The 25,619-nt window shown below is 41.2% G+C and overlaps 6 protein-coding genes across 8 annotated transcripts; 4 read left to right on the top strand and 2 right to left on the bottom strand.

The window, feature by feature from the left end:
* The first annotated feature begins 2,587 nt into the window (after window positions 1-2,587).
* On the top strand, window positions 2,588-4,187 carry LOC120287712. Its single transcript, XM_039300972.1, has 2 exons — window positions 2,588-2,949; window positions 3,203-4,187. The coding sequence occupies exons 1-2, from the start codon at window positions 2,637-2,639 to the stop codon at window positions 3,997-3,999; spliced, it is 1,110 nt and encodes a 369-aa protein (XP_039156906.1). The 5' UTR covers window positions 2,588-2,636; the 3' UTR covers window positions 4,000-4,187.
* A 279-nt stretch (window positions 4,188-4,466) lies between these two features.
* LOC104456441 lies at window positions 4,467-7,279 on the bottom strand. Its single transcript, XM_010071238.3, has 6 exons — window positions 7,009-7,279; window positions 6,818-6,888; window positions 6,122-6,170; window positions 5,868-5,974; window positions 5,054-5,136; window positions 4,467-4,966 (listed from the first exon to the last, which is right to left on the bottom strand). The coding sequence occupies exons 1-6, from the start codon at window positions 7,055-7,057 to the stop codon at window positions 4,729-4,731; spliced, it is 597 nt and encodes a 198-aa protein (XP_010069540.2). The 5' UTR covers window positions 7,058-7,279; the 3' UTR covers window positions 4,467-4,728.
* Window positions 7,280-7,870: 591 nt separating this feature from the next.
* Window positions 7,871-10,255, top strand: LOC120286751 (UPF0426 protein At1g28150, chloroplastic-like). Of its 2 annotated transcripts, none has more exons than XM_039299214.1 (3): window positions 7,871-8,057; window positions 8,143-8,325; window positions 9,793-10,255. In XM_039299214.1, exons 1-3 carry the CDS (start codon window positions 8,022-8,024, stop codon window positions 9,973-9,975), a joined length of 402 nt encoding a protein of 133 aa, XP_039155148.1. In that variant the 5' UTR covers window positions 7,871-8,021; the 3' UTR covers window positions 9,976-10,255. The 2 variants fall into 2 exon arrangements, with proteins under 2 accessions (XP_039155148.1, XP_039155149.1); XM_039299215.1 differs by having other exon boundaries at window positions 7,873-8,057; window positions 8,146-8,325.
* Window positions 10,256-12,293: 2,038 nt separating this feature from the next.
* On the top strand, window positions 12,294-13,031 carry LOC120286961 (NDR1/HIN1-like protein 6). The gene has a single exon (XM_039299576.1). The coding sequence runs from the start codon at window positions 12,294-12,296 to the stop codon at window positions 13,029-13,031; it is 738 nt and encodes a 245-aa protein (XP_039155510.1).
* Window positions 13,032-14,376: 1,345 nt separating this feature from the next.
* LOC104456438 (coiled-coil domain-containing protein 12) lies at window positions 14,377-17,595 on the top strand. The gene is made up of 5 exons (XM_010071234.3): window positions 14,377-14,538; window positions 14,919-15,100; window positions 15,772-15,901; window positions 15,991-16,105; window positions 17,202-17,595. The coding sequence occupies exons 2-5, from the start codon at window positions 14,928-14,930 to the stop codon at window positions 17,294-17,296; spliced, it is 513 nt and encodes a 170-aa protein (XP_010069536.2). The 5' UTR covers window positions 14,377-14,538; window positions 14,919-14,927; the 3' UTR covers window positions 17,297-17,595.
* Window positions 17,596-18,094: 499 nt separating this feature from the next.
* Window positions 18,095-25,316, bottom strand: LOC104456436. 2 transcript variants are annotated; one of them, XM_010071230.3, is made up of 13 exons: window positions 25,215-25,316; window positions 24,446-24,532; window positions 23,777-24,048; window positions 23,615-23,689; window positions 23,465-23,523; window positions 23,249-23,384; window positions 22,117-22,213; window positions 21,963-22,029; window positions 21,345-21,443; window positions 20,292-20,381; window positions 19,168-19,322; window positions 18,607-18,708; window positions 18,095-18,488 (listed from the first exon to the last, which is right to left on the bottom strand). In XM_010071230.3, exons 3-13 carry the CDS (start codon window positions 24,027-24,029, stop codon window positions 18,338-18,340), a joined length of 1,284 nt encoding a protein of 427 aa, XP_010069532.1. In that variant the 5' UTR covers window positions 24,030-24,048; window positions 24,446-24,532; window positions 25,215-25,316; the 3' UTR covers window positions 18,095-18,337. The 2 variants fall into 2 exon arrangements, with proteins under 2 accessions (XP_010069532.1, XP_010069533.1); XM_010071231.3 differs by lacking the exon at window positions 24,446-24,532 and having other exon boundaries at window positions 25,215-25,299.
* Between the last annotated feature and the right edge of the window lie 303 nt (window positions 25,317-25,619).

Below are 25,619 nucleotides of genomic sequence, written 5' to 3'. Positions count from 1 at the left end.
CTTTATTTGTTTCTACGGTAATGGTGCATTTTCCTTTGACATCTACTAATGCACCATTGCCCAACTTTACTTGGGATTTCACCGACTTATCAATATCAGTGAATATAGATTCGTTCCCCGTCATGTGATTGCTACACCCACTATCAATGTACCATGTTTCATTTTATTATCATTTGCCGCTTGGCTTGCATATAATGTATTCTCTTCACTTTCTTTTTTTCTACATAGTTTGCTCGATTATTTGTTTTCGAGCGACAATCTTTTTCTGTGTGGCCATATCTTTTACAAAAGCGATATTGTTTTTTTATTTTTAACCAACAATCCTTCTCCAAATGATTTATTTTCTTGCAAATACCACAAGGTGGATAATTTTCCTTTTTTATAGTTTCTCCTCCTTTTTTATTTTTCCATGAGCTCCTTCCATCATTTTTAGATTGATGAGACCGTATATTTACTTTAGACTAAAAGGCATTTTTAACTGAATCTTCATCTTGTGCCATTAGTCTTTTTCGTGTGCTTCTAGAGAACCTATTAATTCACTCCTTCGATAGGGTCGTCAAGTCCTTAGTTCCTTCAATAGTTGTAACTATGGAGTTGTATTTTTGGTAAGTGACACCAATATTTTCTCAACAACCCTTTGATCGTTATCCCATCTCCATAGGCTCTCATTTGATTAACTAGTTCCTTTAATTTTCCATAATATTCTTGTACGGTCTCATAATTTTTCATTTTAGAATTCTCAAAATCTCTTCTCAGAATTTGAAGGCGAATAGTGCGTATCTTTTCCAATCCTTGAAAATCTTCTCGTAGTATTTCTCAAGCCCCCTTTGCAGTCCTTGCTCCAATTATTCTTGGAAATACGGTTTCTGAGGGTGCTTGCTGGATAAAGTATAGTGTCCTTGCATCCTTTTGTAGTTGATTCTTTGAAACACTTGCACCTTCTTGCGGAGCCTTGCAACATTTTTCCACGATGTCCCACAAGTCTTGAGTCATCAAGAATGTAGTCATTTTTATGCTCCAAAAATCATAGTTGTTCCCATCAAAAATGGGGATGGGAAATGAGGATGAGGTAGAGTTGGTCATGGTTTAGTTATTGGGTATTTGGAAAGGGTAGTTTTAGGAATGGGTAGGTAGGACAAACACCCAATACCAACCAAAAACGTGGCTCTGATACCACCGTCGATGTTTGCAGAAGCGTGTGTTAATGTGTGTGCAATGGAGTGTTAGAAGAGAGTACAAGGGAACAAAAAAAAAGAACTTTTTTATTATTGATTATAGTACAAAGGGAAGCTTGCTTACATTTGTTGGTTTGCTATGCTCCCCGCTCTTTCCTATTTATAGGGATTAAATACAACATTCTAGATTTATGTGGAATATTGTCCACTTAGGCTTCTTTTAAGAAATTCTAGATTGTAGTTTATCCATTCTTCTTTTAGAGATTTCTACCTTCTACACTTTTCTTTTGCCACCTAAGCTAGATTTTCTTAAGGATTTTTCTTGACTTTTTTAGCTAATATCAATCTTGAAGTTTCTAGAAATTGGATCAATAGTTTAACAGCACCGCTACATTGCCTTGATATTATTGAAATCTTGTTCCATTTTGCTTGATAACGGATCTTAAATTTTCTTATATTGATGTGATCTCCCTCCACCTATCAGTTTAAACTTTTATGAATATCCTTTAGTCACTAAAGTCACCTCATGGAAGTAAATTTAATCTCATATTTGGGATAGCTTACCATTTCAGCTGAAAAAATTGAGTTCAACTTACATGTTTCAAGAAAGATCATTACGCAACCAAATTGCGTGCACCGCAAATCAAGAGAGCACTAGATGCTGCCTTCTCGACACAAAACTCAAAGAAACGATGCTGTTCTACACCCGAACCGTAGAATACAAGATTTTGAACAAGAAATTTCAGCCCCTTTTCGGTCGATCCTTTACGTTGATTCTACGTACAATGAGCCAATCAACTGAGCTTCTCTAGCTTCACAGATCACAACCCACGTCTTCATCCATGCATCTTCTACGAAGACCCTCCTTCATGTAGCAGTTGACCCATGTATTCTGAACGACTCAGCTACCGTATGTATATTTTTACGTGTGTTTGGACTTACTGAGATGAAATGAATCACAGGGTTGACAGCACACGGTGCGAAATAGCACCGTCCTTGGCCCGTCTTCTCATTTCCGGATTTTATATTATCCTTAAAGTTGACTGGGGCTAAGCACGCTCTTCTTGGTCTTCTGGCTCGTCCTGTGCAGTTAATAAGCAGATAATAATAAGTTAATTACACATGCAAAATCCTCATGACTGCACATGGGGGGTTGTACTGCTCGAGAGTGAAGAGCTGTGTGTACTTGAGATAAGACATTGTATGCCGATTTCCATCCTCGATAGTCAATGCGGATGGAATTTCGAACCCCGGTTGCTACTTCCAATTCAATTCAATTCAACAGATCCAAGATTTTCCAGCTTACTTCATTTATGACATTATTTTTTCTCCTTTCGATATGTCAAACCCTAACTTCTTTCTCTCTTTCCCCTCTCTATAAATAAGTGGCATAGACAAGCAAGTTTCTTCAGGCCTTCCACTAACCCTTAGTGTTGCCAAGAAACACTGTCTAGGTTAGTCATGGAAGCCCATAGTACTCCAATGTTCATGACCCTTCTCTTGTTGTTGAGCTCCATTGCCCTCAGCAACGCTGACCTCTATGGCAACCCCTCACCACCTCCGCCGCTGGCTGGGCCAGCCCCACCTCCACCCTCAGCTGTGGCCGGGAAGGTGTTCCCACCCCAGTCGGTCCAATGCAATGACCCGTTCACCAAGTGCTTTGCCCAGAACATCACCTGCCCACAGCAGTGCCCAGCCTTCAAGCCTGCTGACCCAACTGCCAAGGCCTGTGTCATTGACTGCAACACCCCCAAATGTGAAGCCACTTGCAAGAGTATGTCTCTCAAAACTCTCTCTCTCTCTCTCTCTCTCTCTCTCTCTCAACTTGCATTTCCATGCAGAGAAGCTGTATAGACTTCTCCTTAAGAGGCCCGTTCATAGCATTGAATGATTCATGCATATATATTATATATGCAGTCGAAGATCTTCTTGAATAATAATGAATAATCTGAAAAAAATTCTAGTGCACTAGGTAGTAATGCAACATGATTACGCCATGTGAACCATTGCTGGTGTTATAATTGCAGACCGCACTGCCAACTGCAATGGAGTAGGCTCTGCATGCGGCGACCCAAGATTCATTGGAGGCGACGGTATAGTCTTCTACTTCCATGGAGAGACCAACAGCCACTTCGCTCTTGTCTCTGACCAGAACCTTCAAATCAATGCCCGATTCATCGGCCGCCGCCCTGAGGGAAGGAAGCGCGACAACACATGGATCCAAGCCCTAGGCCTGAGGTTCAACCACCACACCTTCACTCTCTCCGCCAAAAAGGTCGCCCAATGGGACAACAAAGTTGACCAGCTCGCTTTCACCTACGACGACCAGCTGGTCCACATCGCTGACGGTCACCTCTCGAGCTGGTCGGCTCCGAATAGCCCTCTCTCAGTGGAGCGGACTGCTAACCACAATGCCATCACTGTAACTCTTCCTGGCGTCCTGGAACTTTCCGTGACCGTAGTGCCCATCACCAAGGAAGATGACAGGATCCACAATTATCAAATTCCCGCGGACGACTGCTTTGCGCACTTGGAGGTGCAGTTCAGGTTCTTTGATCTCTCGGAGCAGCTGGAGGGCGTGCTGGGGCAGACCTACAGGCCCGATTTCCAGAACCCGGTGAAGAGAGGAGTCGCGATGCCGATCATGGGAGGTGAGAACAAGTACAGGACGTCCTCTCTCGTGTCCACGGACTGTCAGTACTGCATCTTCAACCCAGAGGCCGCGTTGTCTGCAGAGGCGAAGCCGTTGGCATTGGAGTCGGCAAACGCAATGGAGTGCACCAGCAGGTTCAGCAATGGACGTGGAGTAGTCTGCCGCCGGTAGAGATAAAGCCATTAATAGGGAATATATATGTACGGTTGCTGGTGGAATAATAATGTTGAGAGTTTTTGGGTTCTGTGATAGGGAAAAAGAAGCAGAAGGAAGACGATACTAAGTTAGATTGCAGTAATATTGTGTACCAGTTAATGCATGTTTTGTATTGGAATAAGTGACTTTCATTTCAACTTCAAGCATTGTATTCTCGCATTGACGCGCACATTTCTCTGAGCCACTATTGGAATTCATGAAGTTAAAGCAGAGATTCATGCCTGGGATCTCATTTCTTTACTAACCAAATCTCCAAAGCCGAGCTCCGAAATTACAACTGGATCATGAGCTTTTGAAAGGACATCGTCCCATTCTTGCGAAAAACTTAGTTAGACTTGGATCCGTAGAAGAAATTATCATCGAAAACGAAAGTGAGTTGAACTTAAACGAAATCCCGGTCCTCTCATCGTAAAGAGAAATGCTGTCAAAACACGCGTCAGATTGGCAATTTCAAGTTTCTACAATGAATCGATCACAAAAAGTCTTTTCTATACTCTTTCTAAGACATTTGCACCAGGAGGCAGACCGAGGAAATTTGGTAAGCTTTCAAAGCAATGTAATATATTAGTGCCAAACGATACACTCGAACCAAATTCGATGTCTTGTACTACATTTCCTACTTCGAGTAAACATCAAAACTGAGCATGCAGAACTGCACATATGCATCCACTCTTCATTCTTCGATCATTCCTCGTCGTCAGAACTTTCATATGCTATGCCCAGCAAGCTTTTTACAGGATTTTCCGATTCAGTTTTATCCTCTGCTTCTGTTGGCGTGGGATGCTTCTTCACCTGGTCAGCCTTCGATTCGGAAGTCACATGATCATTGTATATGGCGGTTGCCTGATTCGCATTTGGTGGGCTAGAAACCTTTTGCCGCTTAGGCTTGATTTCGACAACTTTCTTGAGGAGAACTTGCTGCCTGCAATAGATGGTCAGTTAAAACTGTTAAGAAGAGGAAGAAACCTGAACATTCCAACCTTGCACGTGCACTGAAAAGAGACAATACCTGATCCCACTCTTTGGCTTTGGTTCAACACGAAGAGGCAAAGGCACGGATGCAGGAGATGAATCTGCTAAACTCGCAGCTCTGTGTCCTTCAATTAAGTAAAAAACTCGATGAAAGCACTGTGACAGGGCTCCCATTCTTCCTCTTTTAATGACCTCTACATCTATACGTTATCAGAACAATGACAGAGAAACATTTGGACACATTTTAAAGCCAAGAATTCATGCATCAATGTCAAAAAAACTATCCCAATCAAGGCTTCTAACATCAACAAAGTTGACCATCAGTTCTCTGTTCTCCCAATCAAGATCACTTAGGTGGCAACCTAATCATAACAATACAATAAAGAGATCCCAAACAAAATTTTCAATGCGCATGCCAGAAGAAACAATTAACCCAATACGTATACTTTGTTCCAGCAAATATGACTTTGTAACTATAAAACTGAGATCACACAGCTAGATTGCCTTTACATTAAACTACAATGACCGGCCACCAAAGAAGAGCCAAAAACATAAAAACCCCAGAACACCTAGGTAGAATCATGCACAATATCCCATGAAAGCCTCATACAAAGTCCAATCCCAAAGAGCACAAGTATGGAAATTTTCATTGCACTATTACCATATTTGCATAAAAACTAGACTAATCTTGTTAGCCAATATCGACAGTGAAGTACACTCCTTCAAATGCAATGTAAACCTAAAAAAAAGCATCATCTTCACAATATTGACCTCACCAATCTCAATGCTCCATCATAAATGCATCAAACTTTCACCCAAAAACAAAAGAGAACCCAAACATTGAAGGATATTTTAAATGCAGCAAATGCTCGTTTTTCAGTGCGGCGTAGAAGGCGTTCTGCATCCTCCTCAGCTTCCATTTGTTCCTTGAGATATAGCAGATCATCACTGTCCAGGGCTGCACAATGAAGCCCAAACAAAGTTCTAGAAAGTAAAGGCAGAAAGAAAAAAGGAAAGAGATAAAACTGTGAAAAACCCAGGAATGAGCTTTCCCATCACTTCACTGGGTGCACCGCAGCGAAAGTTTGTCTACAACTATGCCTACCTCCTCGTCCATGAAGGTAACCTCCACGTTCTCCAGCAACCTCTTGCATCTGCTTGTATCAGCCACCCGGTAAAGGCCAAGATCCCTGCCCGGGCATGTTATCAGAAAACCATCCTAATGCAAATGCTTAATGGAGATCGGGACTGAAGTAAAATTATATGGCGAAACAGACTCCTGTTCTCGACCCGCTAACTAAAAAAACAGTCTTTATAATCTATCAAGTCAGTGCCCGAACGTAAATTACACTAACTAGTACATTTCCATGTTCTAGAACAAAATTAACCAAGAGCTGATGCACGTATTCTTACATCAATGCCACAGGCATGATCACTGTAAAACGACAATCACGTAAAATTTCTGCAGACCCGTCTTAGTCCAGAACATATGAACAGAGGAACCCAAGTTCCTAGCCTAGGACACAATCCCAATGTGCAGCTTCTCGGGCACAACACACTTCAGTCCACGGGAACTTTTCTTTCATTTAATCCCATCGTCATCTATATTTTAAGTAACATCCTAAGAACATTATCCCACCAGAAAAGCTAACCCAAATTGAACCATTGATATAATCTACCCGTTCCAAGCACCATGGAGGCCAGGCGCTACCATGCAACACACGCACCAAACAAGACTCAAGCTCGATCAGGTTCAGAAGAGACAGGAGACAGGGTGGGGCGGGAGATGGATGGGGCTAACCTTGGCGACCATGCGCTGGAACGTGATGTCCTCGTCGTCTATTTTGTCCTTCCCCTTCCCCCATTTCTTATCTGTTCCGCAAATCACGACACGACCCAGAATCCCATTTCAGCCCCCACGAATCTCCACAAACCAAACCAGAGAGAGAGAGGGAGGGAGAGAAATCGACACGAAGAACTCGAAGATCCTACCTTTGGGATCGCTGAGGTTGGTGTACTCGCGGACTTCCCTTCCGGCCATAAATTTCGCGGCAGAAACGGCGAGCACCCACGGGACCCCACCGAACAACCCTAGTCGCTCCACCGCCGACGACAGCGACAGCAACACCCGAGCGATCGAAATCAAAGCGAAATCTGCAGGGCAGAGGGAGCGAGCGAGCGAGAGAGAGAGAGAGAGAGAGAGCTGGGGGAATTTTCGAGAGCTGGAAGAACACGGAAGGGAAGGAAGCCTCAGGCTACCAATGAATCTTCTAGATTTTACAGGGATCGGCGGTGATACGAGGAGGTTGCAGGAGAAGGCCCGTTGGAAGCCCGAACTGTCCGAACCGAACCGCCCTCCTCGGGCCTCTTCCGTTGGGTTCGGCCCGGCCCGTCGGTAGCTCGCTGCCGTCTTGTCGTACGAGGAGGGAGGGTGTTCATTTTTTGTCCAGACAAATTGTGAGGGAGAAAAGTCATCCATAAAATTTGCTGAAAATTAATGCAGCATACCAATTTATTTTAAAAAAGTCTCAACAGTTTTGTGCATCATTCCTCTTTTCTCATAAAAAGAAAAGACCATCATTCTTATTGACAGTTTAGTTATTTATTTTTGAATTCGAGCTCACCTACCAATCGGCTTGGCGAGGAACTTCTTTTTACATGCTTTTTTTTTTTTTTTTGAGTTAATGAATTATGTATCGGCTGTATTGAAATGTAAATAGCTACCCCTAAATCTCTAGATACATTAATTTATATGCTCTGTAAGAGAGAAAGAAATTCTAATATCATGGAAATCACAAAAAATGCATGCCTTGCCATTTTTAAGGAAGCAATCAAATTACCCACGAAATTCTATCAACTTAAAGCAGGCTCGAGCCCCAGCCCCAGCCCGACGGCGACACGCATCTTCTTCTCCGGCGAACACTCCGGATTCTCAGTCCGTCCGTCCGTCCTCCGCCGCGACCGCCGTTTCGAGAAGCAGCTCCGACGCCGCAGCGCGCTCGAACATGTCTCTCCTCTTCAACTCTCCTACGTTTGCACCGGTTCGTCCTCCCTCTCTCTCTCTCTGAGCACAATTCGTGACTCTCGTGCGCGCTGTTCGTTCTAATCGATTCTTGGATCCGTCAGCAGCAGAAGTTGAGGAAACCCGATTTGGGGGACCGTACGAGACTCAACCCGCCGTCGCGGTCTCTATTTTTCAGTGCAGAGAAGAGGGTCTTCGGCAGAAGGCACGGTGACTACCGTGGGAACGGAGTCCGGGCGTTTTTCTTCAATCCCACGGAAGAGCGCATCATTAGAGAAGCTCTCAAGGTACTCCTTGATTAACTTGATTCTTGCGCTGTGGCCTAATGCTTGGCGGTTGCTATTGGGTCTTGGGATGGACAATTAGAGAGCTTTAGGATTTAAGCGGCAATTGTTTTTGTTGAGCTAACTGGATGATGTGCCAACATTGAAGCTGCATGGTCTAGAACTTGGTAGCATATATGAGATTAGACATGGTTAAGAGGAATCAAGGGGCTCTAACTTAAAGGATTTGAAAGTGGGGTGTTTGATTTTTCTTGAGAGCCTTCTCTGTAGGTGCAGAAGTTTTGATGATTTTCTGGGGTTTCCTATAAGAGCTATTAGCATGCCAAACATCTTACCTCTTCCAAGATTTGCTTTTTTCCGCCAAACAAGTTCAAAAGATTGATCTGCTATTGCTAGACGAGGTGCATTTTTGGGCATTGCTAAAACATTAACCCAACGTGAACTGAATTGCTGCGTCTGCAAGAGCTTAAAGAAAGTTGAAAATTAACACTTGTTGGATTGGGACTTGTTGATGTGTATGTGTTGCGGGGACAAATTAATAACTACTTATTTGAGGCTTCAGAATCATTTGAAGGGAGGGGTTCCTCTGAGATGGGACTTTTCTGTGCGAGTTGTTTCAATCATTTGTATTGGGTAGCCTGAGATAGGGGGAGCAGGCTTACTGTTCCTGCTTCATCATTCTGATATGCAAGCAATAGAACGCAAAGAATAAAAGCTCAGATAGAGGGTCTTCATAGTTAAATTTCCATGATCAGACCATCTATCATGGGCTCAGGCTGGTAAGGATTTCTTTAGGCAATGATTCGTCTATAGATTTCCCAAGGCTTACTGTTTGTGGTTGTAAGCTTCAAGAAAGAAGTAAGAAGAAAAAGGGGTTGTGAGATCTGGCATGTCTTATGGGTTCTACTAGTTAGAGATTATGAGCTAGTAAAGTCTATTTGTGAAAGTAACGAGTCTAATAGTTAAAGTGGATTTGTCATTTATTAAAATCAAGAGGAAAAGGGGAAACTTGATCAGATCATGGAATTTTATGAAGTGTGCATAGAAGGGCCTCAGGCTTATTTGTCTTAAGGTAGATCATGAAAAATATACGTTGGAGAGTTTCAAACTCTTAAAAGTATTACTCCTGGGACTCTAGGACCCTAGTAGTTCTCTCTGCCGAATTAGAATGAGAATCAGGGACAAAAGCCATATGTTTAGGCTTCATTACCATACCAACCCAAATAATCCTTGACTGTGTAACCAAATTTAAGTCAAACAAGCTTCCTATATGTCTATCTTATGATGTGCCAAAAAGATCTTGATTGTTGTAAGTCACAAATTTGAAGGGAAAATTGTATTGCAATTTGTATCCGTTCCAGCTTTAGCACTTACAACAGTTGACTCCTAAGTCAGTAAGAATGCTCTCTGCTCCTCCATAAAAATTCAAATTCAATTGCCACTATTTATTTGTAACCTATATCTGTTTAGGAACCGGTTGCTTTCATGGGTGGGATGTTTGCTGGTATTCTGAGGCTCGATCTGAATGAAGATCCACTGAGGGAGTGGGTTACCAGAACAGTGGAAGCGTCAGGGATTTCTCAGGAGGAGCTTGATGCAGAAGGATCCAAAGAAGCAGAAGAAGATGCCCCTCAACAGATTGAGATTGAATGAAGGTCGGGTCAATAATCGCATTATACCTTCACTGCATAGTGTAAACGCAGGCTGAAATAGCATGGAAATCAAGTAAATTATCCATGGACATTTTGTATCTGTTGTGAACAAACGGCGGCATTGTTTAATTTCTTGAAAAAAAAAATAAGCTGTTCTTCTGCTAGTTTGTGGAAATTCTAAATGTGAGATTGGTCCGTGGTCATGGCCCCTTGTATCGATCTAACTGATAAATGATAACCCGGCCATGGTATCGAAGTGGCCAAGTATGAGTTTATGCTGAGTTGCATCCATGTTCTGGCAATTGTGTAACTGGCGGCAACAGTGGAGGCAGTGGCCGCTGCTGCTCCTCCTTTGGCCACATTATGACTGAATTAGTCTCTCTCTCTCTCCCTCCCTCTCTCCCCCTGTAGTGTATACTAAGAGAGCGATTGGTAACGTTTCATTCAAAAATCGTTCTAGGGAATAAAAATAGAAAAACTATTTTTGTTCCTGGAACAATTTTTTAACAGAATAACGCGTTTGGTAACCGCACAAAATTTTGTTCTGGAATAGAAAAAAAAAAAAAAAAACAAAAACACGTTTGCTAAATTTGTATAATTTTTTTATTTTAATTTTTAATATTTTTTCTTTTTTTTTTTTTTTCTTTTCCTGGTCGCCGACCTTGGCCAATGGCCGGCAGCCTCGCTTAGCAATGGCGAGGCTTGCCGTCCGACGCGAGATCGGCCTTGCCTTGGTTGGGCAAGCTCGAGCTCGCCCAACCACCAACTAGGCTTGGCCTCGCGGCCACTTTGCCCAGTCGGCGTCGCCCTAGCAAGGTGGCCGGCAAGGTCGTCGGCCCTCAACGGCCAGCCATCGGCATCGCTAGCCCTCGATAGCCAGTTGTCGGCCATGGCCGAGGTTAACAATCGGCCAAAGAAAAAGAAGAAGCCAAGGCGAGGCCGAGCTTGCCCAACCACTGACGAGGCTCAGCCTCGTTGGGCCATCACCAGGTCGGTGTCGCCTGACGGTGGCCCAACAAGGTCGCTGGCCCTCGACGGCTAGTTGTCGGCCATGATCGAGGCGCGACATGGGCCAAAGAAAAATAAATAAATAAATAAGAGAAAGAAAAATTATTTCGGGAACAAAAAAACAAGTTTGTTTTTCACTTACTTTGTTTGTTCCAAATTTGTTTTAGAAACAAAAAAAAAAAAAAAAATTAGATTTTGTTTCGGAAAATAAATGCGTTTACATTCTTTTTTTTGCCTTCAAACAAAAGAGCAGAAATTGTGTTCCGGAGAACAAAAACAAAAAAAAGAACCCAAACAAACAGCCCTAATTCTTTTCTTTTATGTTGGGGCAAATAAGAAATAACCAAAAACGGTGCAAGTCCCTGGAGAAATTGTCTGATAATTCATGGTGCTCAGAACTCGATGGAACCAGCTGCCATCGATTATTGTTAAAAACGTCTCTCTGATTGTGAGTTAAATATTGCTCTTGAGACCCATTTTTGTATTCATCCGAATTAGAATCCTTCGATATTTTGGCCCATAATCACTCAGAGTTATATTGCTTCCCAAGAAATTTTGCAACACTAGACGCACGTTGTCAATGTACAACATCAATTGTCATAGCTCTAACGTGGGTAGCTCACCTTCTTAACTTTGATAAGCACATGGGACCATATATATGCAGTTGAATTCGCTCTTTTTTCAGTTGACCAGTGAGATAGACACGATTGGAACTGTCTTATGCAAACGCAAGAATATTCCCAAGAACCTAGGATCAATTTAATCACAAGGTAGACGAAAGAAATGTTAGATAAATTCTTGCCAAGACTCGGTCCTCCCAGTGATCTGAGTCATCAGATGCGGGAGGCCGGCAAAATTTAACGGTTCAGGTCCGTCTAGGTAAGTCTGTTCGCGACAATCGTTTTCCTGGAAGATTCAGTATGGTCCTCTGTTATTGGACACGTCAAGATCGTACACATAAATTTCACTGGCTTAGGGTGATTGAGAGAGCCCTGATTGCCTGGAATTTAAGAACCAAAACCGGCATTGATTCCTACATGTCACTTGCACAAACAGTTCAAACAGATGAGAAGCTCAACTACCTCCAAAACATCCTGGTTCTAGTATGTGATTTTATTGGTACAATACAGTTGAGGATAGATACCTGTTGGAGCTCTCCTATTGGATTGCAACTTCTCCAATAGAGGGAAAACCATTTCAGACAAGTCCCAATGAGCAGAAGAACTTGACAATATATATACTCCCCCACTTAGAAGCAGAAACAGAGTATGGGGCAAAACTTGCATGACCCCAGAGAAGCAGCAGCCGGCCATGGCGGACCAACAGAAGATTCACCTGGTTGCAGATTTGGAATCACCACCCACCGTGCCTCTTGTGCCTCCTGGCGCCCCAGCTTCCGACAAGGCCACTAGCCCTCTTCACCATCAGGGTCGTCCCATCATCATCCCCTCCCGGCCGCCGAGAACCAGAAGCTGCTTCTGCAGGTGCTTGTGCTGGACAATTTGCCTCCTGGTGGTCCTACTACTTGTGGTCGGGGCCATGGCCGCGATCCTCTATGCCATATTCCAGCCGAAACTTCCGAATTATTCGATACAGAAGTTGAGGATAACCAACCTGAGGCTCAACATCGACTTGACCCTTTACGCGAAGTTTGAAGTCCAGATCAAGGCCAACAATCCGAACAAAAGGATTGGTATATACTACGAGAAGGGTGGGTGGCTAGCCGTTTGGTACGAGAATGACAAGTTATGCCAAGGTTCCTTGCCCATATTTTACCAAGGTCACAAGAACGTTACTGAGCTCAGCGTCTGGTTGAGCGGCAAGACGAAGTCTGGGAGCACATTGATGAATGCACTTCAGGAGCAGCAACGGACGGGGCAGATACCACTGAGTCTGAATGTCGACGCTCCGGTCACGGTCAAGGTCGGGAGGTTGAAGCTGAGGAAGGTGAGGATTCTGGGAAAGTGCCTGTTGGTGGTGGATAGTCTGAGTACCAACAATCTGGCCAGCATCAAGGCGAGTGACTGTAGTTACAGGTTGAAACTTTGAGTCTATGATCTTCCTCTATATGATTGTCATCGTTTGTTTGTTTGTTTCCGAGTACTTAGATCGAAAAGCAAAAGGCAACACATACCTGCACGCGCATTGTACACATATAGAGAGATATAATTCTTTCATCGATATCGAAATAAAATAATTGCAGTCCGATTTCCATCCTGTCGTCCCGATTTCTCCTGATCGAATCTTCATTATGTTGTATTGTTGCTTGGATTCGGGATAAATTGTAGAGCTTGTGAAGGTAAAGCCGTCATGACTCGTGCTTCCTTCTTCTTCTTGGACTTGAAAGGAAAGAAGTGGCAAATTTAGAAACACCAATTACGAGAAAAAAGTAAAAATTAAAAATTAAACTGGCAAGAGAGAGATGGCGCGTAGGCGGAAGCAATGTGCAAAGTTTTGTCATAAAAAACGAAAGTTATGATGAAAATAGATTTTCCAAAGTTAAAAGAAGGTATTATATCCTGAGTTAGATCCAATTTTATCTTAATATTTGCTTATGGACATGCCAATGTTCATACTAAGAAAAATAAATAATCAATGAGACTTCGGTCGCTAATTGACCTATGTGATATCTACATTAAACCTATTATTGTAACAATAAATATTCGGTGTTATGTGTACTACGTTTTCGTGATATTGTTTCTGTGTTTGGTGGACCAATGAATACTTCCCAACAAGTATTTGGATTCCATTTGTTTTGCGAAAAAATAAATGATTTAGAAAATATTTTCTTAAAAATCATATTTATATCGCTTGAAATAATTAATTCATGAAAAATATTAATTATCAACAACAATATACAACTAAATGTTTTTATTCATTCATTTTTGTAAGTAATATAAACGATTATTTTTAAGAAAGTATTTTTGAAATAATTTATTTTTGTGAAATAAACATACCTTATATTTCAATGTACGTAGAGTAGAGAGAAAAAAAAAATGGACCTTTGTTCACTTCAACTTAAGTGAAAAATAAAATGTATTTTTATGTACTTTTTCAGATATACATAAAAAAAATTATGTAAATCTACATATGGACTTCACCGAAAAAGGAAAATTCGATGCATGTTTTGTGCTCTATTCAAGTAATTTTCATATATAAAAAAGAGATCAAAATGCAAAATTCACCTTTAGTTATTACTAATGTCCCTTTTTCCATCTGTTTTTAACATGGAGAAAGGAAAGAAATATTAACCTTTATTACTTTACATAAATGTGGTATGTTTTCGAAAAAAAACCGTATTTTTTTAATGAAAAAACAGTTTGGTATTAAAAAAAAATTGGTATTTTCTTTTACTTTTTTAATTTTTTTTTTTTTTTTGGACCGGGATGCTCGAGACGCTGCTGAGAGGGGGAAGGGAAGCTCCGGGATAGAAGACTGGTGCGAAAATCCTTCCGCCTGCTCCAGCTCGCCGGAACCTCCATACCGCCCACCTGGGACAACCGTCCGCCGTCGCCGAGCATCGGAACCTTCCCCCTTCGTCCTCTCGAAACCCAAGGTCAGTCTCGTCTCGTCTCGTCTCGCCAACCCTTCAATTTTCAGTCGCAAAGATTCGTCCTTTAAGCTCGTATCGCCGCGACACCGCTTCTTCTCCAACTCGCTAAACGCCGGCGACCCTTTTCCCCGAGCCGTGGCCTCGCTACGGAACCGGCTTCAAGTTGGTTTTTTGGCGGCTGGTCTGTCGACGCGCGGGACTGGTCGCCCATAAGCGCCAGCGTTTCTGGGGTCGTGGGTTTTTTGTGTAATTCCGCGGGAGGGATGGAGGTTGTGAATTCGGCGTCGTTTTCAAGTTCCGGCGAAGTTGCGTGGCGGTAGCCACGGAGATGTTCTTGAATTGTCGGCGGTGCTTGTGTTTATGGCCCCTTTTGATTTGTGTAGGTGAGGGAGATGGGTGAGGAAGATGACTCGATCGAGCAAGCCGTTGCCGCGAGGCGAGAGAGGCTGAGGGCTCTCAGAGCTGCTCAGGAGCTGCTCAATGCCCCCAGCGAGGATTCTGCTGCTCAAGCTGATGATAAGTCGGATGGCGAGAATGAGAATGATGAGGATGACGCCCAAGAGGAGTGAGTGTTCCTTGTACCTCTTCTTTCTTTTCTTTTCGCGGATGATTCTCGTGATATTCACGAATTTCTTTGCTTCAGGGTTTTCCTTGCTATATCTTTAAATGTTCTTCATGTTTGGAAGTTTACTTCAGGGTTACTAGCCAGAGCCAGATGACCATATCCTTGTTACGTATCTGGATGGAAAAAGAGAGAGAGAAATTAAGGATTTCCATTCATAGGACTTGTGTTACCAATGCATTAGAATGGGAATCTGTTGCGCTGCAGTCCAATGGGTTAATTCAACATATTTTGTTTTTATTTGGTATTTGTTATAGGCTGTTCACAAACTTATCTTGCATCCTTTGTCCTCAGTGTTCTCTTGCATCCTTATTGGGGCTTATTTTTGTTTCATGGAAACTTCATTGCTTAGCCCTTGACGACCCTAGATACTTTCTTCCACCTTGGAAGTATTAGGAATTAGCAGAAAGATCTGTGTATGATATTAAAAGTTCCGGTGAATTTTCACACCTGATCGTTTTCAGTCTGGTGTACCAACTCGATAGAATTCTCATGAAGAAATAATTCAAAGAGGGAGCACATTGTCTGTTTACTGTTATCATTCATGCCCCTAATACCGGCATATGTGCTTAGTTCGGCTCTTGCTTTAACTAGGATGCTTGAATTTGGTGCAGAAACCCTAGCATGAAATTCCGAAACTATGTTCCTCATGATAAGCAACTTCAGGAGGGAAAGGTTGCACCACCTGTTCTACCAAAATTTGAAGATCCTGTTGCAACAGAACCTCCTCCAGCTGAAAAGAAGGTGGGCTTTGGTTTGATTGACTGTAGCACTTGTTCCAGCTTTCCCATGGTGCTTTAAAATATTAATTTCTCATTTTGGATATTCTGTAGGACCCATTTATAAACATTGCTCCGAAAAAACCTAACTGGGACTTAAGGAGAGATGTCCAGAAGAAGCTCGATAAGCTTGAAAGACGCACACAGAAGGCAATGTATAAGATTGTCCGTAAGTATCTTTCAATCTTCTTTTCTGGTGGATGAAACATCTTTTATTTGTCTCCACTGAAGGTCTAGAAGTTGATTAACAGTCATGGTGCTAAGCACTGCCTGGAGAGTGAAAAAGAATTCAATAATATCATCTTTTGTGCCTCCTACCAAATAGAAGTGCAAATCAAGTTAAGCCTGCCAGATGCCACACCTTTTAATGGCTAGGCTTAGTTCTAATTTTATTCATCTTTTTGTCTTCCTGCCACACTGGGTTTGCAGCTCTAGTATTGTCTTTTGTTTATGATGTGTTTGAAGAAGAAAAGACTGGATGATTTGGTATTATTGTCGAAGAAAAATTTCAATCAGGCCATGGTTCTAGAAGGGGATATTTCTGTCCACAACCTGTTAGAGTGCAAAAAGGATTTGATTTACCTCTCCCTATAGAAAGTAGAAGTAATTGCATGAGAGCTTGCTCTCATGGGGGCAAAAGCATCTGTCCTTCCAAATAGGCCGGCTCTTTTAATCTTCTTTCACATGATGGTTGGTGAATCTGTTGACAAGATGCTTATTTTCCATAGAAGGGGAGAGAGAATGTAGCCTCTGCAGTGTATCGTCATGGAATTCTTCATTTAAATTTCTTGCAAAAAAGTGCAAATTGATAGGTATGCTATTCTAAATTTCTGTGGGATAAGCTATTCATCTTCAGTCGTTAAAGTGCCTTAATGATAGGAACTCAATGGGTATAAAGATGGAACCTTGTATGTTGGAATTGTCTACAACTGATTATGTATGCTTCTCTAAGGATCTCTATCGTTTCCTAATGGTTATCAAGGCATCAACATGCATATCCGTACAGCAAATGACAACAGATACCTTCTCTTTGAACCAGCATGGCTCCTTTTCTCAGTTTCTACTTTCTAGATATTACTCTGAGAGTACTCTTAGGCATATTGGCGTAAATTGTGAACTGATAAAATATAAAGTTCTGTCAGTAAGCGATTACTAGGTGCATAATGCAAACATTTTTCTCCCCTTTTATTCTTGTGCTTTCGTAAATGACATACCGTGGTTTATGATCATATTTATTTACATGAATTCGGGGTCTCTTGGTGCAGAGGAGCAGGAGAAGCAAAAGGAGAAGGCTGAAGAAGATGGTGAAAATGGAGCTAGCGAAAATGAGATCAAAATGTTAAGTCCAGAAAGATCTTAGGGAAGGTGAAACCTCGTTGGCTGTGTAACCTACGAAGAACTGGATGGGGGGAGCTGATACTCCTTACTACCCTCTGTTACATGGGCTGGCTTCTTTCCATGAATCATCTCCTTGCAGGGCCTTTAACAGAATCGAATGGGGAACAAGAAATGAAGGGAAACTTTCCCTTCATGTTGTCTTTTTAATTGATATTGGATTTTTGTTGCTAGATGATTCTACATAACGATTGTGAATGATTTGGGATTTGTTATAACGCCAATTGTCCCCTGCACCTAAAGCTGATAGGCTGAGGGATGAAAGTTTTGGTCTTTGATAGATACTCTCCATCATTTTACAAATAATGTTGCCGGGAAAACAGAAAAGAAACGACCTTTACATGAACACGCGAAGAACCAGAAAAAGAAAAGAAAGAAAGAAAGGTCACAGCAGGATCGCTTTCGTTTCTCCCTACTGGGAAAGTAATTGAGCATATTTCTACATAAGGAATAGAAATCTGTTCATCCTGGCAAAGAAAGATAATCTAAGTAGCAAGTGGCTGGTCCCGTGTGAATGATCCTATATTCGAATCATGTGCTTCCTACCGAAAGTAACTTTAGAAGTCATCTTGTGAGGCTGTCACCGTGTATGAATAACACGTATCATGTACAGGGACATGGTTGTTTTTTTTTGTTAATTTTGCGTATATTTATGGGGACAAACGGAGACGAGAGGCTTGTACATTCCACGCAATCAGAAAGAAAAAGAAGCACCACTTGACATTGAATAGCAAAACGGAGGCACGGGAACGTATGACAAGCATTATTTGTAAACATTTTTATTATAAGCATTAAAAGAAAAACCGTTTATTTTCAACCAGGGAGGAATTACACACGATAGTTACTTGTACAATGAGCCCTATAACGAGAGTAGATCACGGCGATAAGAGAAACAAACCGGCACAGAGGGAAAACTGGGGAGAAAAGCACCGACTTTCTCGTTAAGGGCCTTTCCATGAATTTGCGCCCCATGTATCTTTGTATTTTCCGAGATTTAAATACAACATCATCTTGCGTCGCTCTGGAGTTGGCCAGGGCCTAAGTGCCCCCCGTTGACATTAGTCTCGTTCCAGCAGTTATCCACGGGAGGGAGTTGATAGTCGTCGGGTTTCAAGGCCAAGGCAAAGTCAGGCAATGTAGGTGCAGTCTCCATAACCCTGTCGTGAATGACAACAAGAAAGTCGTCAGTGAAATCATTCACCTGCTGCTTTTATTAGAATTGAATGGAAATGCAAAACTCAGATTTAGTCTTAAGTCAGAGTAGCAAATCTTTACCTTTCGTTAGTGTAGAGATCACGGTTTATCCGAACCTTGTTCCATGTGTCTTTTGGAACTTTTTCACAGAGAAACTTCATGGTTCCCCATAGTGGTGGGTTCCTGCAAGCAGAGAACGTCAGCATGACAGGAGTACGAGTTCTCAGTTTCTACGCAGAGACAATAAACTTTATTCATGAGAGTCTCCATTCTGCATGGAGATAATAACCAAGAAGCAAGTTAAAAAAATATCTACAACTAGCAGATACACGGTCTACCTCTCTACCAAGGGAAGTCAAAATTCCCTACTGCGCACTAACCCAGATCTGCTTGCCGGAAAATAAAAATAAAAAAACCAACTCGCCTAAAACGCATCTTTCCTGCACTACTGAAGCAAATACAGGAATGAGGACATATCCGTATGTTCTATACCATCCTAATTTATTTGGTTTGAGGCAAAAAAAGGACTAAAAGTTCGTAGAAACTGACATCCATATGAAAATTAGATACTGGCAAGCCAATCAATTAAAACTAACTAGCTAATGCTTTGAAAGGAAAAGGGAAAATGCTTAACCAGATTACCTTGAAAGAGGAGGAGTCGCATTAAATGCCTCTGAGACCTTCTTGCTTTCCTTCAGATATTCATCTGCCGCTTGTAAAGCAGCTACTGCCATTCCATGAGACTTCTCCGTGTTTCCCTCGTCCAGAATCAGGCCGTGGTAGTAATATGCTGCAGCCTGATTGAATAGATTTTAGGAATAGCGTGGCTCTATTGCTGATGCACAAATGTTATATAAGCAATCATTTACCAATTAGACTAAAAATCAGAAAATGCTGCATGGGAATTAAGCTCTGTTACTCCTCAATTTAGCGATGACCAGCAAGTCTTCATGGAATAATTACATCCATATTTGCAAGTCCATTATCTTATTTTTCCCATTCAATATTTCTAGTGCTGCTATTGTAGCTAATAAAACATGCTCGTCCTGCCTGTCCACTCATATAGTAGATACAGCATGATTACATCTTCCATTCTGCATCTATGGTTTTTCATTAGAAGAATTGAATAGGAGTTGAAATTTCTCCATGAGAACGTGACTGGTTCACCAGGCCAAGGACAAATTATTGGAAACAGAGTGAGTTTCTTTCCACGTTCACAATGATGCACATGTGTATGATTATTGGAACATTAATCCTCCTCAAAGAGTCATCACAAGCCAAATCATTCTTTGGATCCAACTTCTATTATTGCTATATTAAGTCAGTTAACATGTGAAAAATGCCATCACTACAAAACTGAAATTCCCACTTCTCCATGCTGTCAAAATTTCCTTTTACTATGATAGTAAATCAAGTACGACGTCACTCGTCTTATGTAACTCGCTCAAACCGCAACAATCAGACAGTGATCAGTATAATGTGAAAATTTGCAATGTAGAAATTGATTTTCCCATTAGCTTATCATCCTCAACTCAGAAGAAAATTTTCAATCCAGGACTTCGGTTTCTCTCACTTGATAAATTCTTCAGTGTACTGATTATATGTTGCCAATCACCATGCAGAGTTAATCATATATGCAAACCTAAATGTCATGTCTTTCAAGAATGATAAAGAGACCACCAATGAGGTAATTACATTTAGAAATTCAGAAAACGTATCCTGAGTTCAGGAGAAAAGTAAACAGCGAATGAAACATCTTGTCATACCTTAGCTTCATTATATTTCCACTTTACATAAAGACGATGCTTTTCTGCCCAACCATTTGTCAAAGGAAGGTTCATTAGGTTATCTTGAGCCTATAAAGGAAGACGTGCAGAGCAATCAATTTCTCATTAAAGATTAATAACAAATGAAGTTATTTTAATAGCACATAGGTGACATAACATGAGCGTCAAGGAAAAACTTGTTAGTTTTTAAGGAAAACTGCAAACATATAAATTCAAAAACCAGGTTCCTCAAGGTACATCAACAGTTGCCAATAGGATTATAGATACATGGACGAAACAACCTATCTTAAAAGATGACCAGTGACAGGCCGAATGCACTGGATGATCTACCAACGCAGACCTATTTTCTGTTTCCTTGTTACTCACTGACGGAATAAGGATAGAAAGACCTATTTACCTATTATTTTGGACTATACATATTAAAATACACACGACTAATATGAACAGATGCATATGAAGCATGTGGAATTGATATTCTTGTACATGAATGTGCATACTCCATAGGTATGTAGAATTACAAATAACAGTATTTTTAATATAGGACATCAACAGCATATTACACAATTCATTGTTGTTGAAGCGCTTAAATAACTAATTGCATTTCCATTATTCAAGTTCAGACTTTGAAAAGAAACGGTAGGGGAGTCTTTGCCGTTCCATTTCACTTTACCACAATACCAGGATGCTTTGGACACATCTCAGCATGCATGGAGATGCTCAAGTGATTCACCACAGAACTACTGGACAGAAGATGAATAAAAGTACTCCAAGCAAGAACAAACCAGATACAATGCAACACACTAGAGTGGTTGTTCTTGGACATAATTATGTTTTCAGCTATAGTGAACAATGCACACGTTATCTGCACTGAAAGAGGAGTTCCAGCATACAAATCAAAAGACACCTTATCCAAGCCAATAAAAGTCAAACAAAATGCAGAAACCTTTTCACCATCCATTATAAAACTGAGTCTTGAATCAGATTCATGGGTGACATGTGGTCTAATTTTATAAGACGAGATTTGATGTATACCTGCTGCCAGTACTTTACCATCTCACAAGCAAGCCTACGTTTGACTGCCAGGGTGGCTTTTGTGCTATCAATTGCCATTCCAAGTTGGACATCCGCACCCTATGTCAAACATCGGAGAGAAAATTCCCAACTATGATTAGTGTGGGAGAAACTATGAAATGAACTTCAAAAGAAAAGCCATTTCCGAAATGATTTTCAATTGCTTCAATTAATATCATAAAATATAAAATGTAGAACTCCAGTAGGAATAAAGATATGTGATTATGCCAACTCTCAAATATCTAAAAGATTACTTCCTCACTGAATTCTCCAAATATTAACTAATAATTTGGAAGCCCAAAGGAAAATCTTGAAAGGATCAAGAATATACAGAGAGTGATTCTTTTTGGATTTTCATATTAAGCAATAGTTAACACCTCCATCTTCCTTCAATATAAGAAAGAAGTATAAAGAAAATTGCACAGAAGATATAGGTAAATTTAGAAGAAAGTCTTATAAAATGATGTTATACCTATTGATTATTAACTCGATCATCTTTGGAGAAGCACTGACTAATAAATGAGTTTGGAAGAGGCACAATTAGTTCATCAATTGCTATATCCGCTATAAGAAGAGTACCTGCCCCAGTGCTTGGAGGCAAAGTGCTCGAAGAACCCCTTCTGCAAGGTCTACTGGTAATTCTCTCCTGTAAATATGAGACAACAAGGGAATTACAAGATGAATTGTACACCCAGCATAAGCATGTCACAACAATATTACAGATATTGCAAACCTGAGTTCAATCAATAACTGTGGAAGGACATGCCGAACAGCACAATCCAGATACCCTGCTGCCTTCAAAAATATGTCAACGGAAGCTCGCCTGTTTTCTATAGAGAGAGAGAGAGAGAGAGAGAGAGCTGATAAAATTAAGAACAAGACCAGAGCTACTGGATGAACATATGCTGAGCAGAGGTGTACATAGCAGCAGTCATATTAGGGAGGAAAAAGAAACATCAAAGGATTTCATTCTATCTTTCACTCTAGTATCAATCCATTAATCCAAGTTCTAAGAGGTAATATTGAATTGCATTATAAGTCATCAAATTCTTCTTTTACCTTCTCCTTTGATACAATGGGCTCTGCATCTGTGAAGAATTTGATTTTTTACTGCCTACCTTCCTCTTTCCATTACACAACTATACTCTTTCTTCTCCAGTAACTTAACGCATTTCGCACTTGTTTCATTCGTCTAGCTTATCATTGAATCAAACATGCGAATTTTGCTCCAAATTTATATTTCTCATGCCATCAGTCATTTAGTGGAACATTCAATGCACCTCTAATATGCAAATGACTTCTACTAGTTCCACAGCATCAGCTACAGCAATCTCAGCTCAGAGTTGATTAGATTGACAGCTATGAGGAATTTATACTACTACTTCCGACAAGATGTCATTAAGTCCATATATCAACTACTATCCTTCTTTTCATGCAAAAGCAGGGGCTGTCAAGAATTTTAGCGAATGAACAGCTTGAAGGTTGGAAATTTGCCAGATCTCTTTTGCAAATGCACTTCTGATTTCAGAAGTGCCTTAATGTGCCATGACTATCTTATGCCATTCCAAAAGATGGAGAAAAGACTATGGATACCATCCCCCAACAAGTATCACCATCCAAAACCCACTCATCAATTCATAATTTTCTGAAGCACCAATTATCATAAGAACACATTGGAAATTAGTTAATGGTCAGCTTATTTAGATCACTTTTGCAAACTTAAACCTATGTTCTCATTTAAGGTGCCTTATTATTAGCTGATTAGCTAATTCTTTCCTAAACTTCTAATTTAAGGTGCCTTATTATTTAATTCCTTTAGAGGCTGTGGTGCATGACGGAAGAGGAAGGCCTCTTAAAAGACCTACCTTCTGAAACTTTGGCATGGTGACCATCAGCAGATGTTCTTGGAAGGAGCAGTAAGTTGGCCTGAGATAACGCTAACATTGCCATCAAGTGTAGCACTGACAGAACCTCGTACCAGGCATTAGATATGGCTGTTTCCTGAAAAAGAAAGAAAGATCATTTATATGCTATAACCAACACGAAGAAAAACCAGTAAAAGAGCATGTTGCTTCTCCTACCTCCGCGTCATCCTCCTGATTTATCCAAACAAATGACACTTTGTGTTGTAACAGACTCCCTTCACCATCATAGATAGAAAAGATTTAGATTCTTCATCATGTAAACATACAGTACAGAAATAAGAAATAAAAATAAAAGATATGCTTTACCGTCTTTAACTAATCCCAAAAGAACAGGCAAGTAATCTTCAAGAGCCTGAAGAAGATCAGCCAATGTCGAACCTCCTGTGGCCAATTCATTCACATATAAAACATTGGGCTCATAGTAACTAATAATCAAGCGAAGCTAGCTATAAATTTGCTACAACTTACCATGTTGGGTGGCACTTTTTCTCCTCGTTCTTGTGATTGTTGGAGCTTCCTGGCCAGCCATCACAACTATACGAGTCCTAAGGGCAGATAACCGTTCGACCAAGTTTCTGGACAAGTGGTTCCCAAGCGACTGAGAAAAATCAACGGGCTTGGGGATTCGTAGACCAGGGACATATACAGAAATTTCGCCAATGTTTCCTGGAATCCTTCTGATGCCACCGGAATCTTTTGGCGTAGAGACCAGGCATCCCATTTTTCCGAGACTTATTCGACTGTCAATTCAATATCATTCATAATCAGAGAGACGAATTTACCAAGGCATCTACAAGTATCTGCATGTTATTGTAAATGCAAGAGCATCGCCACCAGAAACACTTCATAAATTAAATGAATTATGAGCCTCAGAAGAAAATGAACAATATACAGACAGCAAGCCATGAAGATGAGCAATTAATTCTCCAACCATTAAAGCAGGAGTAGTAGGTTATCTATCACCAAAAAAAAGGAAAAAAAATTCAGGCATAAACAACAGCTACTCACGAGCTGAGTCCACCGATTCCAAATTAGGACTCTCTCTCTCTCTCTCTCTCTCTCTCTCTCTCTCTCTCTCTCTCTCTCTCTCTCTCATATGTATATATACCAAATAAAGCTGCATCTAAATTATCTCACCTTGTCCTTATTAATAGTTCAAATGATGGGTCAACACTTCCAGCAATTTCTGGACATTAAATTCGCTCCTCAAATATAGCTAAAAACCTGAAAAAGGAAACAAAAAGAGCTCGTACAGTGGTAAAAGATCACAAGAAAGGCATGAAGTATGACAGTTATACGTGACTCCCAACTTGAACCAAAAGCATGAACAAATTCACCACAAGCCGCCCATTCCTCAGCCATTAAAGTTTCGTCACGAGCAAAATGTGAAAGCCAAAGAAGTCAAGTCCAAGAAGAGTCAGCATTCTCGACGATGTCTTAAAAGAAAAGAAACAGAAGGCAACCCAAACCCAATCTCAACAACACTTGCGAGTAAAGCATCTCCAATCATGCCCCATCCAAACAAGCAAGAAACAATCAAAGCACCATTGCCCTTTTCTCGACTTTGCTCAAACTCGATCAATGAGAAGAATTGGACGGTACCCAACAATGCAAATTCAAGAAAAAGAGCCCCCCCGAAATTCAGCTAATCACTCCAGATTCGCCAGTTAAACAGAACCCAAGTCACTCATATCCTAAAGTTAGCGGGAAAGCAAAGCGACACATATTTGATCAGCTCCTGACAACATTGCAAAGCAAAATTTCAGAATCTGCATTCGAATTAGCAGCTCGAAAAAACCTTCCTTTTTCGGCGTTCCTGGAGAAATTCAACAGTATCTCAAACGAGAACAAAGCAACGCAAGTTTTCGCGAATCGGAGGACCAAATCACAATCATTTACACCTTACCCTTTTCCACTTCCCAAATGAAGAAGTCCCCCACGCAGGTGTACAGCAAGAAAGCTGGCGTCTTTGCTGCCTTTTTTAACTCAAAACGAGGAGCTAAAAACCGAAACTTTCGTCAAACCCAAGAAAGAATAAAGAAAGGAAGGGAACCCTTTCCCTCGAATCGCAAAGGACCAGGCGAAAAAGGCCTCGAATTCAGTTTGCAACGCCAGACATTCCTTTACCCAAAGAGAGAGAAAGTACGGAGGAGGTTAGCAGAGAGAGAGAGAGAGAGAGAGAGAAGACGAGGAGGAGGACTCATGGAAGGTTCCACTCAAGTTGGTATATAATATAGGCGAAGAGGGCGCGGGGCGCGGTACGTACGTCGAGCCGAGATGCAACTGCGGTGCTGATAACTATAAAGGTGGG

This window comes from Eucalyptus grandis, chromosome 8, assembly GCF_016545825.1.
Source record: "Eucalyptus grandis isolate ANBG69807.140 chromosome 8, ASM1654582v1, whole genome shotgun sequence".
Classification (NCBI taxonomy): Eukaryota; Viridiplantae; Streptophyta; class Magnoliopsida; order Myrtales; family Myrtaceae; genus Eucalyptus; species Eucalyptus grandis.
The sequence above is the reverse complement of the archived record's forward strand: the minus strand, read 5'-3'. Positions and strand labels throughout refer to the sequence as shown.